The following is a 13,179-nucleotide window of genomic DNA, read 5'->3' on the forward strand; positions in this document are numbered from 1 at the left end:
GACTTGTTTTATATATACCGATTGTTTTTTCCAGTTTTAATTTTCATGAACAGTTCTAAAAACCACGAATTTAATCAATTATATATCATAGTTCTTCACATTTATGGCACCTATATTGCAAATTTATAATCACTGCTTTATAATTATTCCTTTATCTCAAGGTCCTGAGCTGAGTTAGCACTAAGACAGCAGAAGGTTGAGTATTATTCTTCTGTGACAAATGCCAGATTAGGCATTTCAGAGGCACCTTTTTCTCAGGAACAGAATCTGATCCCACTCAGTGAAAGCTGCAAAAGTCTAAACTCTTAGCCAAATTATGTGATTCTGTCTCCATACACGTGTGAGACACATAAAGTCTTACAGAGGATCTTACACTGCTTGCACAATTTTAAGCCCTATAAAAAGACCCCAGGGTTGATTATATATATTAACAGGAGAAAGGTGTTGTAGTTTCTTGACTTTTATAGCAAAGTTTCCTTTTAATTCAGGAAAGCAAACTTGAAAGCATGATTTTCCCATCACTTCTTACCCTTAAAGTCTGCTATAAATAATTCTTCTTAATTATCTACTTTTTCCAAAAATTCTCAATCATGCAGTATTCATGGGAAGTGGTCTTGCTGAGTTAATTTTACATTAAAATCAACTATGAAGAGTAACATCTTTGTGAAATCAAGAATAAAAATATCAACTGGGTTGAATTGGGATGGGATAGATTGATCTTTCAGGTTCCTTTGGCTCTAAAATTCTGTAGTGTTTCAAATGCAAGATGCAGAAAGATCAAACTATGTCACTTGTATCCTACCAAAATCCAAGGAATTAGACCAGGGATTTGTATTTTATTTTTCAGATGAGCAACTATGACTACCCAAGGTAAATAAGCTATTTATCGCTAAGTATGAAGCTGGAACTCAGTTTTTTTGTAGCTTATAACTCTTTCCTGTAGGTATTAATACCAAATGCTCAATCCGGGCCTTGAAAATCTTTAATCACAATATTTTAATGAACTGTAGTTCTTATGTCTCAACTCTTCTATCAGACAAACCTTATAATATGGGCATTTTTTTTCTACCTCGAATTCCAAATGTTGAAATTGGCTGGTCGCAATGCCTAGAATATCATTCCGGATTTTTCATGCATATCTAATGTCTTTAATCATAAGGCAGCAAGACTTTGGTTTTATCAGATCTTCCACACAACCTAAAAGTCAGAGAATACTGACACAACAAAAAGAATACAACTAATTCATTCTACATGCACATATATAGTACACTAACAAAACTGGGCTTTTTGTGTGAGTGAGCCGTACCTCTACTTGCTTGTTTCTATATCAATATTCTTTGTACCCAGTTGGCATTTTTTGCCTACATGAGATATAAATTCCTTGAGGGCAAGAAATAGGCTTCCAAACTCTTTAGAAGATCTTAAGAAACCCTAGTTTAATACGATGCATATTTCTTGAAGTAGTCATGCCCAGAAAACAAAAATAGGAATGAAAGTTATTCAGTTTCTGAAATCTCAGGCCCTTACAAAGAACAGTATATATTTTTTTTAGGAAAAAGATGTCTAGTGGCTAAAAGCTCTGCTCATATTTGTGGCACTATGAAGAAGCAAATTTGGGGGGGGGGGCAAAAAAAAATTGCAATCCTTTGAATTTGCTAGAAGTTTTTTAAACCACTAGTAAAAACACAAGTCTTACACCTATTAAACTGGAGAATGAAGAAAGGAGAAAGTACCAAATGCAGCTTCTACAATCATCTTTCACATTTTTTCACTTATTAGGAACATACCTTTCCCCAGTCTGAGTTGACAGTTTCTATAAGTAGGGAGAGTATATCTTGAAATGCTTTCTGTATGCAGGTCTGTAGTTTTTCAAAATATTGCACAGACACCCATTTCGAAGAACAAGTTGACATGAGTTCCAAAAGGTACTTGTTCTCTGAACCACTGGCTTGCTCCTTCTGAGTGTCCTTTAAGAGAAACTCAAGGACAGTAAGGATGTCTTCCTCATACTGATGGATTTCCAGTTGGATCCGCCTAGCTTCCTGCACAGTCCATTCTCTGCGACTCTGGTCTAAACACGTTTGTAATTCTGTCTCCTTCTGAAGAAGTAGTTCAGTTTTTTGTTTCATAAAGTCTTCTTTAGCTGCTGCAAGCACCTCATTAATTTTATTTCGATGATCATCTAAAAATTGCCGGTAATCTTGCTCATTTTGTTCTTGAATTCTGTGGATTTCTTCTTGCTTTTCTTTGTTCCATTCACTCTGGGCCTTTGCCAACTCAGCCCTGACAACCATGGGGACTTCCTCATTCTTTAACTCAAGCTCTCTCTGCAGAGAATGAATCTTCTCTTCCAATTGCTTTCCAGGTATGACATTTTTCTCCAGATTTGCAATCTCGCTTTTCCATTGCTCTTTAGCTTCAGAAATAGCAAACAATATCTAAAGGACATAATAATGTACAATGAAAACTCTTTATGATTCTCCTCATTAATTAAAAAAATTAAAGTAACCATTTGGGTTAATCTTTGAACTTATTAATAAGATATTTAAAATCAAAATTAAAGGGAAAAAGTAAATTTAGATAAGACATTGGCTGGTCCTAAAATATACTTACACTAAACTTAAGGATCTTTTCCCTCATTTTAAATCACCTAATACTTTGTCTTACGTTATTTAAAATAAAACATCCATTTCTATATGAATAACTAGAAATTTAAACTGACCAAAAATATATAATTACATAATTATCTAAAACTAATTTTAGACAAAAATTCATATTTGTTTTTTTAATACAGATGCTGTCTCAAATCTAAGCCCCCAACAAATGAATTATCTTTTATATGAAGCAAAAGCAGCCTCTAAGGAAATCTTACTAATATTTTTAGGAATGTAACACATAACCTGCACAATAACTTGCTGACAAACATACTGTATTTTAATGTAAGTTTAGTGGTTAAAACAGTTCATTAAATGACAATATCAAACAGAAAAAGTCATTTTTTCATTAATCCAATTTTTGTTTATAACAGAATAGCAAGACTAGCAGATCATAGACACCAGTAGTACCTAATCAAAAAGTAACAGGGAATCAAAAAGCCTAAGCTGTAGCTCAAATCCTGACTTGGATTGCAGAGGCAGCCTAGCACAGTGCTTAACAGAACAGGCTCTGGAGACAAACTGCTGGAATTAACTTCCCATTCCTCAATTTCTTTGAGCCTCAGTTTCCTCATCTATAAAATGGAGATAATTACAATGCCCACCTAATAGTTTTTTTTTTCTTTTTTTTGGATTAAATGACAAAAGGAAATAATCTATTTAAAGCACTTAGGGGACTTCCCTGGTGGTCCAGCAGTTAACAATCTGCCTTACAATGCAGGAGACGCAGGTTCAATCCCTGGTCGGGGAACTAAGATCTCACATGCCGCAGGGGAAACTAAGCCCGCGCGCTGCAACTACTGAGCCTGTGTGCTCTAGAGCCCGCACACCACAACTAGAGAGCTTGCGCACCGCAACGAAGACCCGACGCAGCCAAATAAATAAGTAAATACATATTTTTTAAAAATAAAATAAGGGCTTCCCTGGTGGCGCAGTCATTGAGAGTCCGCCTGCCGATGCAGGGGACACGGGTTCGTGCCCCGGTCCGGGAAGATCCCCCATGCCACGGAGCGGCTGGGCCTGTAAGCCATGGCCGCTGAGCCTGCGCGTCTGCAGCCTGTGCCCCGCAACGGGAGAGGCCACAAGTGAGAGGCCTGCGTACCGCAAAAAAATAAATAAATAAATAAATAAATAAATAAATAAATAAATAAAATAAAGCACTTAGGGCTTCCCTGGTGGCGCAGTCATTGAGAGTCCGCCTGCCGATGCAGGGGACACAGGTTCATGCCCCGGTCCGGGAAGATCCCACATGCCGCGGAGCGGCTGGGCCCGTGAGCCATAGCCGCTGAGCCTGCGCGTCCGGAGCCTGTGCTCCGCAACGGGAGAGGCCACATCACTGAGAGGCCCGCGTACCGCAACAAAAAAAAAAAAAAAAAAGAAAAAAAAGAAAGCACTTAGAGCCTGGCAAACAATAAGACTCAAAAAATGTTATATAGTTACTGTTACTGTTGGCTGCATGGGCTTAGAAAAATTCTTAATCTCTTTTGCACTTAGTGTCCTCTATATAACGAGCAGATTGGATGATGATGTCAAGTCCCTTTTACTTCTAATATTCCCTGGATTGAATTCAAAGAAGTCACAAGGATACAAATGTAAAAGAAGAACTGGCCATCTCCAAAGGCTTGGCCTAGACAATGGTGACTGTTATGAATCAATACCATATATACTGACTATACTGCTGAACTGAATGAATAAGCATTTTCAGAATTCTAATGGAAAACTGATGAATTCATAAAAGTGCTAACAGAAGATCAAGATGAAAAAAATTAATTACATGGGACTGAGTGAACTGATGAGGATGATTATAATTTTTGTGACCTCCTGTTTGAATTTAAAAAAAAAAATCCCAAAAGGACTCAGAGGCAAAAAATATAAAAGTCAATTTTCACTGTAAAGTAAAAGAGCTGTTACAGTAGAGGATTACTGGACTAAAGGTCAATATTATGACACAGAAAAAAATATATATATATGTCAAAAGAAATGCCATATATACACTCTGGCTGTTGAGACAGGGGGTCTGCATCCTTAATTCTCAGCTATTATATAATTATAGCGAACATCTTCAACTATATGGATACCTAGACACATGTTACATACCTTTATTCAATAAAATGTGTTCCTGAATAGTTGGATATAAATCAAAAATTTTGAATCATACTTTAAGTTTACTAAAGGAACCCACTATCTAAGATGAGCTTTACAAAGGAATTCACAGAAAAATTCTTTTGCTACTAGCAGAATAATTCAGTAATGATGTGAAACATGTTTGAAACATGTTTCCTTTCCCAAAAAGGAAATCAGGTCATGTCACAATGGATGCCTGGAAATTATTAACAGGTAACCTGGGTGGAGGTGTCAGATCCCAGGGAATTTGCATGACCCGCCCAAAGCTCACCAAAAGTGTACAACTTCTCACATAAAATTTTACAAGGAGAATTTGACAGCATTAATTGATTTAGTGTTTCCTGATGTTGCTACACATTAGAATCACCTGAGGAGCTTTTAAAATCCCTAAGCCCAGGGCTTCCCTGGTGGTGCAGTGGTTGAGAGTCCGCCTGCCGATGCAGGGGACACGGGTTCGTGCCCCGGTCCGGGAGGATCCCACACGCCACGGAGCGGCTAGGCCCGTGAGCCATGGCCGCTGAGCCTGCGCGTCCGCGTCCGGAGCCTGTGCCCCGCAACGGGAGAGACCACAACAGTGAGAGGCCCGCGTACCGCAAACAAAACAAAACAAAAATCCCTAAGCCCAGGTCACACCCCGTACCAATTGAAACATAAAGCCTTGGGGTGGGAGCCAGGCAAAAGTATTTTTTTAAAGATCCTCACATTTTTCCAATGTGCAGCAAAGTTTGGGAACCACTGAACCAACTTGCCGACTTCTGGACTCTGGAAACTGGCTTTAAATTTCCACAGATCTTGATGGATCACTCTAATCTTATAAGAACTCTCCAGCAAATGCTTTGAAACTGGCTCTTGCTCATCTCATTTGGCTTGGAGGAAGCATTTGCACAAAACACTAAGTTTTGTGGCTGAATAATTATCTAGAACACTGCTACTCACACCCAAGTGTGGTCCAAAGACCAGCAGTTACCACATCACCCAGGAGTCAGTTACAAAGTCTAATTCTTGGGACTTACTCCAGACCCAACAAAGCAGCATCTCCAGGAGCAAAGCCCAGGAATGTGCTCTAACAAACCCTCCAGGTGATTCTCATGCCTGCTAAAGTTTGAGAAGCAACACACCGTCCTCTCGTTTCTGTATTTCTGCATTCACATATATTCAGACCTTCTGTGTTCTTAAGGAAAAATCAAGTTTATTATTCTTAACTTCTGAGCTCTAAGACACATATGCATACCATCATATTATTTCCTCTTTCTCTCTCCCTCTTAAATTTCCTTTTGAAATATTTCAACGTACTAAAAGTACAGAGAATATTGTAATGAACCATTACATGAACTACCACATAAGTTGAGAAAAATATTAGCTTTTTACTTATGCTGAATTTATTTCCTTAAGTAACTTGTGGAATAAGATTATGAATGCAACATATGACTCATTTACAATGTCTGTTACGCACATTATTTTCTAAAATGGTGGTGACAACAGAAGAGTAGCATATGCTTGGTACTGCAATCTATTTTGTGCATTACAATTAAGAAGAGAAGATATAAACATATGGCATAAGATATCACCTTAAGTTTGCTATTTGGACTCTCATGAAGACTATCTGTTCATATCTTTGGTGTACTCACCCACAGATTCTCTTATAAATTTGTATTGTTTTTTTTAATCATATATTAGTATTAACGTTTCTGTTTGATTCATTTACTTTCCTTATTTTTATTATCCCCTTCACTTGTTTTTTATTACAAAAACAAATGTTTTAAATGTTTGTACATATTTTATCCCATTTACCTATCTTGGCTACTGTGCCTTGCCTGTTGCCTCACAACTGAGTTATTATGATGCAAATCTGAAATAGTCCATTTCTTTTAATTTTTCTATATTCTCATTTAAAAATGTTTGTCTTCTGAATCAACCTAGAGTTTGTTGTGGTGTAGGGGGTGGGAAAACAATTTTTCTAAAATGCTATCATAAGATGATTTATTATGGAAAATTCCTCATTTCCTTGTTCTGAAACAATTTATTAAGCTTTTAGTCATAGTTGGGCCTATCTCAAGTCTGTATAGTACTGAATGAAAAAGAATTCTATTTTTGTGACTCAACACTGTCTGAACTGCTGCTTTCCAACATATTCTATTAAGTGTTAGGGCTGGACTACTATTTCTTTTCCAGAACATTTAGAAAAATTTCTAGTCCTTTCAGTTTTCCAAATAAATTTTAGAATTATTGTGCCAAACTTCAAAACTATGTTCAGTTTATTGGCATTTTGATTAGAACTGGTTTACACTAATAAATTAAGTTGTGAGGATACAAATGGTTAAAATATCTGATGTTTCCAGTCAAGGGACATGACATCTCTGGAAAGGAGAGCTTGTTATTTATCAAGGGGAGTATATTATAAGACTACTGACACAGCACAGAAAACAGTAGTCATGCATGTGAAAGGATACTGTATAGCTAATTGCTCTCTCAGTTTCTCCTAAAGATACCACAAGATAAATAGGGATTTCATTCCATGGGTAAGGTTATGCTCCAGATTATGAGAGTTTCACAACCCTGAAACACATTCTCTCCCCCTCCACAACTTGATGATGATGAGAACAGATCCCACTAATCAGGCCCTATGCTTAGTATGCATTATCGCATTTAATCCTCCCACAGTGCTGTGAGCAGGTAGGAGTTCCCGGGACTGAGATGAGGCCCTCCTGAAGCTTCTTTCCAGGAGAGCTCTTACCCGTTTGGCCACAGACTGCTCTTGTAGCTCCTCCCACTTTTTCTGTTCTGCCCTTAGAAGGGCTTTATACTCTGCAAGCTCCGGCAGCTCTTCCAGCCACCGATGACGAGCATTTTGCACAGCTGTTTCTACCTGCAGGAGAGCAATTGCAGAAGAGAGGTAAAGGAACGTATAAAATTTCAGAAAGATCCCATGTGCAGGTAACCACTATGATTTCATGTGCATTTACATTGTATTGCACTACAGTAGTTAAACTGACTTCAAGCACCCCACCTTACCCCAAACAGTAGGGGTTCTAAATGTTCTAAATGTCCCATACTATCCACTGCAAAAGGCAAAGCAGGAATTAGAAATCTATACACGTTTGATGGCCACTACTATTATTAGAAAGCTTTATACAAAGTACCGATTGCCATTTCCAACAAACTCCTATTTATCTTGGGGAAAAAGAAGAAGACATGCAGGAAGGCTGCTTGGTGTCAGCCGCTGTCCAATCAGTATACCCACCACCTCCTCAGACCTCGTGCCCGACATATAAACACACGCACACAGGCAAGCATGCACCAACATATTGTAGTTTAGAGCCCTACACTTGGCAAATTTTCTTGCTGTCAAGAATGAATTTGTGACTATCAAGTGAGGTTGATAGTTCAGTTCTGGCAAAAATGTAAGACTTGATGAATTCTGAGGGTGATCTGGTTGTACATCTGTTACAGGGTGACCACAGATCATTTATTAAATAAACTTTCCTTATTTCCTTGTTTGAAATATCCAGATACACAACGTACATATAGCCGTACACACACACAAAAGCAGAGTTGATATAAGGGGCTGAATTTCTCACTAAAATACTAAATACATTTATAGGTAAATTCCAGGAAGTTAAAAATATGGGGAAAAGATAAAGCTCCTATAGAAATTTACATTCCTTTAGAAGTTATTATGAACATTTCCTTTCTACTATATCATGCTATTTGCTTTTCTTCACAAGATCTGTGATTGTACAAATACCTAAGCAGCACCCCTAAGAACATGTCTCTTTGCCTATAGAACATTTTCTTAACTCTGTTGAGAAAATTATTTTTTAACTGATTGAAAATGTCCTTGATACAATTACTATATTTGCCTATGCTTCCAAACTTTAAGGATTCCTTGTAAAACCATGTATAACAATTTAACAAATAGGTAGAATTTCAAGTATTTATCAAAAGCAGAGTATGTTTTTTTTAAAACTGTACTTCAGGCATTATCTTAAGACTTTATAATAAGTAAAAGATCTAAAATTAAAAGTATACAATAAATAATATTATATTAAGGTCCAGGGACCTCTGAGGGCTAGAAACCCTGTCAGATGGTCTGTGAGGTCAAAACTATTTTCAAAACCTTGGACCTTATTTGTCTTTTTTTTACTCCCATTCTTTCCTGTGTAAATAGTGCACTTCTCCAGAGGCTACATGCTGTATGATATGTCTCTTCTCTGATAGCCAATGGCAAGTATGAGCGAGGATTCTTCTTTTTTAAATTTCTTAGATATTTTTCCAATACAGTAAATAGACATACTACCAACACAGAAAAAGCTCTTTTGAGTCTTCAATTTTGAAAAGCGTAAAGACATCCTGAGAACAAAAAATTCAAGAATCACTGTAATAGATAATATTGATAAATCAAATAACTCATCGTTATTCTGTTAACACAGAGCTATACTTTTCTCTGGATGACCTTTCTTGGAACCAAGTAACGTGTCATAGTTTAGAGCCTTACACCTGGCAAATTTTCTTGCTGTCAAGAATGAATTTGTGACCATAAAGGGAGGTTGATACTTCAATTCTGGCAAAAATGTAAGACTTGATGAATTCTGAGGGTGATCTGGTTGTACAGGGGTTGGGATTTATAGACAAAGTCCCATTTGCAGGGGAATGCCTGCGGATTCAACTCTCAAGTCTCCACACAAGATACTGTTATATACCTTATTCACTTTAAGCTTACTTATCTATAACTACCTTAGTGGAATATTTACTGTAAAGTTAGATAAGAAAGATTCATAATTAAACTGTGCTTCATTCAGACGTAAAACCATCATTGTTAACCTCAGGCATCTTAATGTTTAGACGGACCTCAGAGGAGCAAACATTTTGTAAACTGAAAGAACATACAGAAAAACTGAGAGGCGACAGCTTTGTGACAGAAATATAATGACAAATTTGGCAACAACATAAGATTGTTATCCTGCCCTGGGGTATACAAAATGTTTAAGTATAAAGTTATGAACAAGTTCAATGGTAGCACTTTACGGGTTTTCATCAATAGGCAGGCAGTTCCAATAATTTTACTATAGGAAACCTGCCTTTTACCTGTTTGGCAATATTTTCACAATATTTGAGTTCCGATTCAACCTCAAGTTGCTTCAAGCCCCCCTTGATGGCTATTTCCTTCTCCTGCTCTAAATTTTGCTGGATCTTTCGCTTCTGCTCTTCTATCATGATTGCCATCTCTTTCTTGGAAATAACGTCAATGGCAGTTTCTTGGTCAGTTTGGCTGCAACAATCTGAGGTCTTCTTTTTCATAGCCTTTATAGTTTGATCCAGCTTAGACTGCCACTCCTTTTCAAGCTGCTGAATAAGTTCTTGTTTGATCTGTTTTCAGAAGAAAAATCGTATGAAAAGAAAAATATTCAAATAAGCAAAAACTAGAATAGCTAGCCAAAAAAGCAACCACAGCAGTGTTTGAAAACCATCTAGACATTGTTATAGTTACTATGTGAGGTTTAGAAATTTAGTCAATGAGAATATATTCAAGGAAATCCTGAAAGTTACTCTTTGACCTTATCTATGGGACATAAATCACATGGAAGAGTTAAGTATATTGTGTAAGGTCAGGTTATCTTGCTCTCAAGATGCGACCTTCTGGAAGCTTTGACATGGCCACTACAATGATCGCGTGATAAAAAAAACAACAACAACAAAGAAAACTTCTACTATTAATATGTGATTTTCCATCAATACCAGGCTTTCCACAAAGCAGGCACTGGGTAAGCATAATTAATGAAACTAAAATTGAACAATCTAAACATTTTTACTTATTTGGACACATTAGAATCTTGTTTCTTATGATATGAAATTGTACTCAGTCAACTGCATTCAAGAGGAGGGCATGGGCTTCCCTGGTGGCCCAGTGGTTGGGAGTCCACTTGCTGATGCGGGGGACACGGGTTCGTGCCCCGGTCCGGGAGGATCCCGCATGCCGCGGAGCGGCTGGGCCCGTGAGCCATGGCCGCTGAGCCTGCGCGTCCGGAGCCTATGCTCCGCAACGGGAGAGGCCACAGCAGTGAGGGGCCCGCGTACCAGAAAGAAAAAAAAAAAGAGGAGGGCATTATTGGAAGGATGCCTTAGTGATTCTACTTTCAACAGTGTAGTGGGATGGACCCAAACATAATTAGTACTGGGCAAAACTGTGAAATAGCAAAATTTGCTTTTCCCTTTTCCTGTTTCCCACCTCCTGGGTATCCAGAGTTCTCAGACAGCTTCCCTGGCTACCACAGCCCCTGGCTGTATTGCTTCTCTCAAAAAGGTCATCTTGTGTGGCCTTTTTTGCTCTATGCTTTATGCTTTCCTGACAAAACACAAAAACATTAGCTGTCTCTCTCACTCCCCTGGTAAATAACTGGTTAGCAAATCCAACTAAAAAACAATTTGCAGCAATGTAAAAATAGGGAATTTGTTTTGCGTCATCCATATTTTTTAAAAATAAGTTTATTTATTTATTTTTGGCTGCGTTGAGTCTTTGTTGCGGCACACAGGCTATCTCTAGTTGCGGTGGGTGGGGGCTACTCTTCGTTGCGGTGCACGGGTTTCTCATTGCGGTGGCTTCTCTTGTTGCGGAGCATGGGCTCTAGGTGTGTGGGCTTCAGTAGTTGTGGCACACGGGCTCAGTAGTTGTGGCTCACAGGCTCAGTAGTTGTGGCTCACAGGCTCTAGAGCACAGACTCAGTAGTTGTGGTACATAGGCTTAGTTGCTCCACGGCATGTGGGATCTTCCCGGACCAGGGCTCAAACCTGTGTCCCCTGCATTGGCAGGCAGATTCTTAACCACTGCACCACCAGGGAAGCCCCATTCATATTTTTTTATAGATATTTGGCTAGATATATTCCATAATATATACTTTTATGTTAAAAAATGACTAGTAAAAGAATTTCAGGTGCCAGCACTAGATTGATGAGATTTGGGGGAGAGGAGAGGAGATGAGTAGTAGGGAGGTCAAAAGACAGGACAGTGGTGTATGATTCCATCTTGAGATAGCTCCAACCCCGATTAATAGCAATCTTGGGGTCAGAAGAAGCTAGTTTGAGAACTTATTGCACTTTCAGCTAGGTTTTTAAGATCGTAATTTGGTTCTTAATTTTCTTGGAAACTATGAGCATTTTCTAATCTCACTTGCTACTTAGGAAATAGAAGTAAAGTTTTGTGCTTCTAAGCCTACCCAGTCATTATTTCTTTCTTCCGATCCACAGTGTACGTTCATTATTTGTTAATTATATTGGTCTAGAGTTATCAGAATCATTTCACAATATGAAATTTGATCACGGTTTCATTTTTAAGGAATCAGAAAAAGTCCTCCTCAAAACCCATTATAGGGACTACCCTGGTGGCCCAGTGGTTAAGAATCCGCCTGCTCCACAACAAGAGAAGCCACCGCAATGAGAAGCCCATGCGCCGTAATGAAGAGTAGCCCCCGTTCGACACAACCAGAGAAAGCCAGCATGCAGCAACGAAGGCTCAACGCAACCAAAAATAAAATTAAAAAATTTTTTAATTCTTAAAAAAAAAACAACATTATATCCTGAATTGGGCTGAAGAGTCAAGAGGTAGGAAGTTTTAAAAAATAAAACGGGTGTGAGTAAGCTGCTAATAGCCCAATTCTGAGAAGTAAAATGAGTGATTATGTATGTACCTGGCAATTAAAAATAATGTCAGTTCAAGAAGAGCTGTCTCTCAACAGTTACTACTACATTTTTTTAAACATGATGACTAGAAAGAAATTTTTTTTTTTTTTTTTTTTTCAGTACACGGGCCTCTCACTGCCGTGGCCTCTCCTGTTGCGGAGCACAGGCTCCGGACGCGCAGGCTCAGCGGCCATGGCTCACGGGCCCAGCTGCTCTGCGGCATGTGGGATCCTCCCAGACCGGGGCACGAACCCGTGTCCCCTGCATCGGCAGGCGGACTCTCAACCACTGCGCCACCAGGGAAGCCCTAGAAAGAAATTTTAACCCACACCTCTTTCTGTTCCTTAACCCAGTGTGCTTTGGCTAACATCACTTCATTTTCAAACTGCTGTTTAATATCATTTTCTTGTTCTTTCAGCCACTTGTCCTTTTCCATCATAAGGGTATCTTGGTACTTTTCTTCAAGTTCCACCTGCAGTTTCCTTACATACTCTTCTCTTTCCTCCAATAGCTGTCTCTTTAAACAAAATTCAAATAAATATCTCATATGACACTAATATTCTCTAAGTCAAACTTATGAAATAATAGTTATATGCATGTAATAGACAACAGCAACAGAGACAAGTGATCTTCCTATATGCTAACTCAATCAGTTGAATAAACTGTCTTGTAAAAACCTGCCTACATCTCAAATATTTGGACAAAAAATTTACAGATGGTTGTATTA

General features: G+C 38.3%; 1 protein-coding gene across 7 annotated transcripts in view; it reads right to left on the minus strand.

Annotated features, from left to right (window-relative positions):
• The window catches only part of CEP152 (centrosomal protein 152), a 97,114-nt gene that overhangs the window by 21,224 nt on the left and 62,711 nt on the right, over nucleotides 1-13,179 (minus strand). For all 7 annotated transcript variants that reach the window (XM_027096643.1, XM_027096645.1, XM_027096640.1 and 4 more), the window contains exons 18-20: nucleotides 9,864-10,145; nucleotides 7,513-7,644; nucleotides 1,788-2,438 (exon numbers count right to left, since the gene is read on the minus strand). In XM_027096643.1, coding sequence (XP_026952444.1) covers nucleotides 1,788-2,438; nucleotides 7,513-7,644; nucleotides 9,864-10,145 — 1,065 coding nt within the window. The remainder of the gene's footprint in view (nucleotides 1-1,787; nucleotides 2,439-7,512; nucleotides 7,645-9,863; nucleotides 10,146-13,179) is intronic.

This window comes from Aethalodelphis obliquidens, unplaced genomic scaffold, assembly GCF_003676395.1.
Source record: "Aethalodelphis obliquidens isolate GAN/ISIS:26980383/991018 unplaced genomic scaffold, ASM367639v1 scaffold105, whole genome shotgun sequence".
NCBI lineage: Eukaryota > Metazoa > Chordata > Mammalia > Artiodactyla > Delphinidae > Aethalodelphis > Aethalodelphis obliquidens.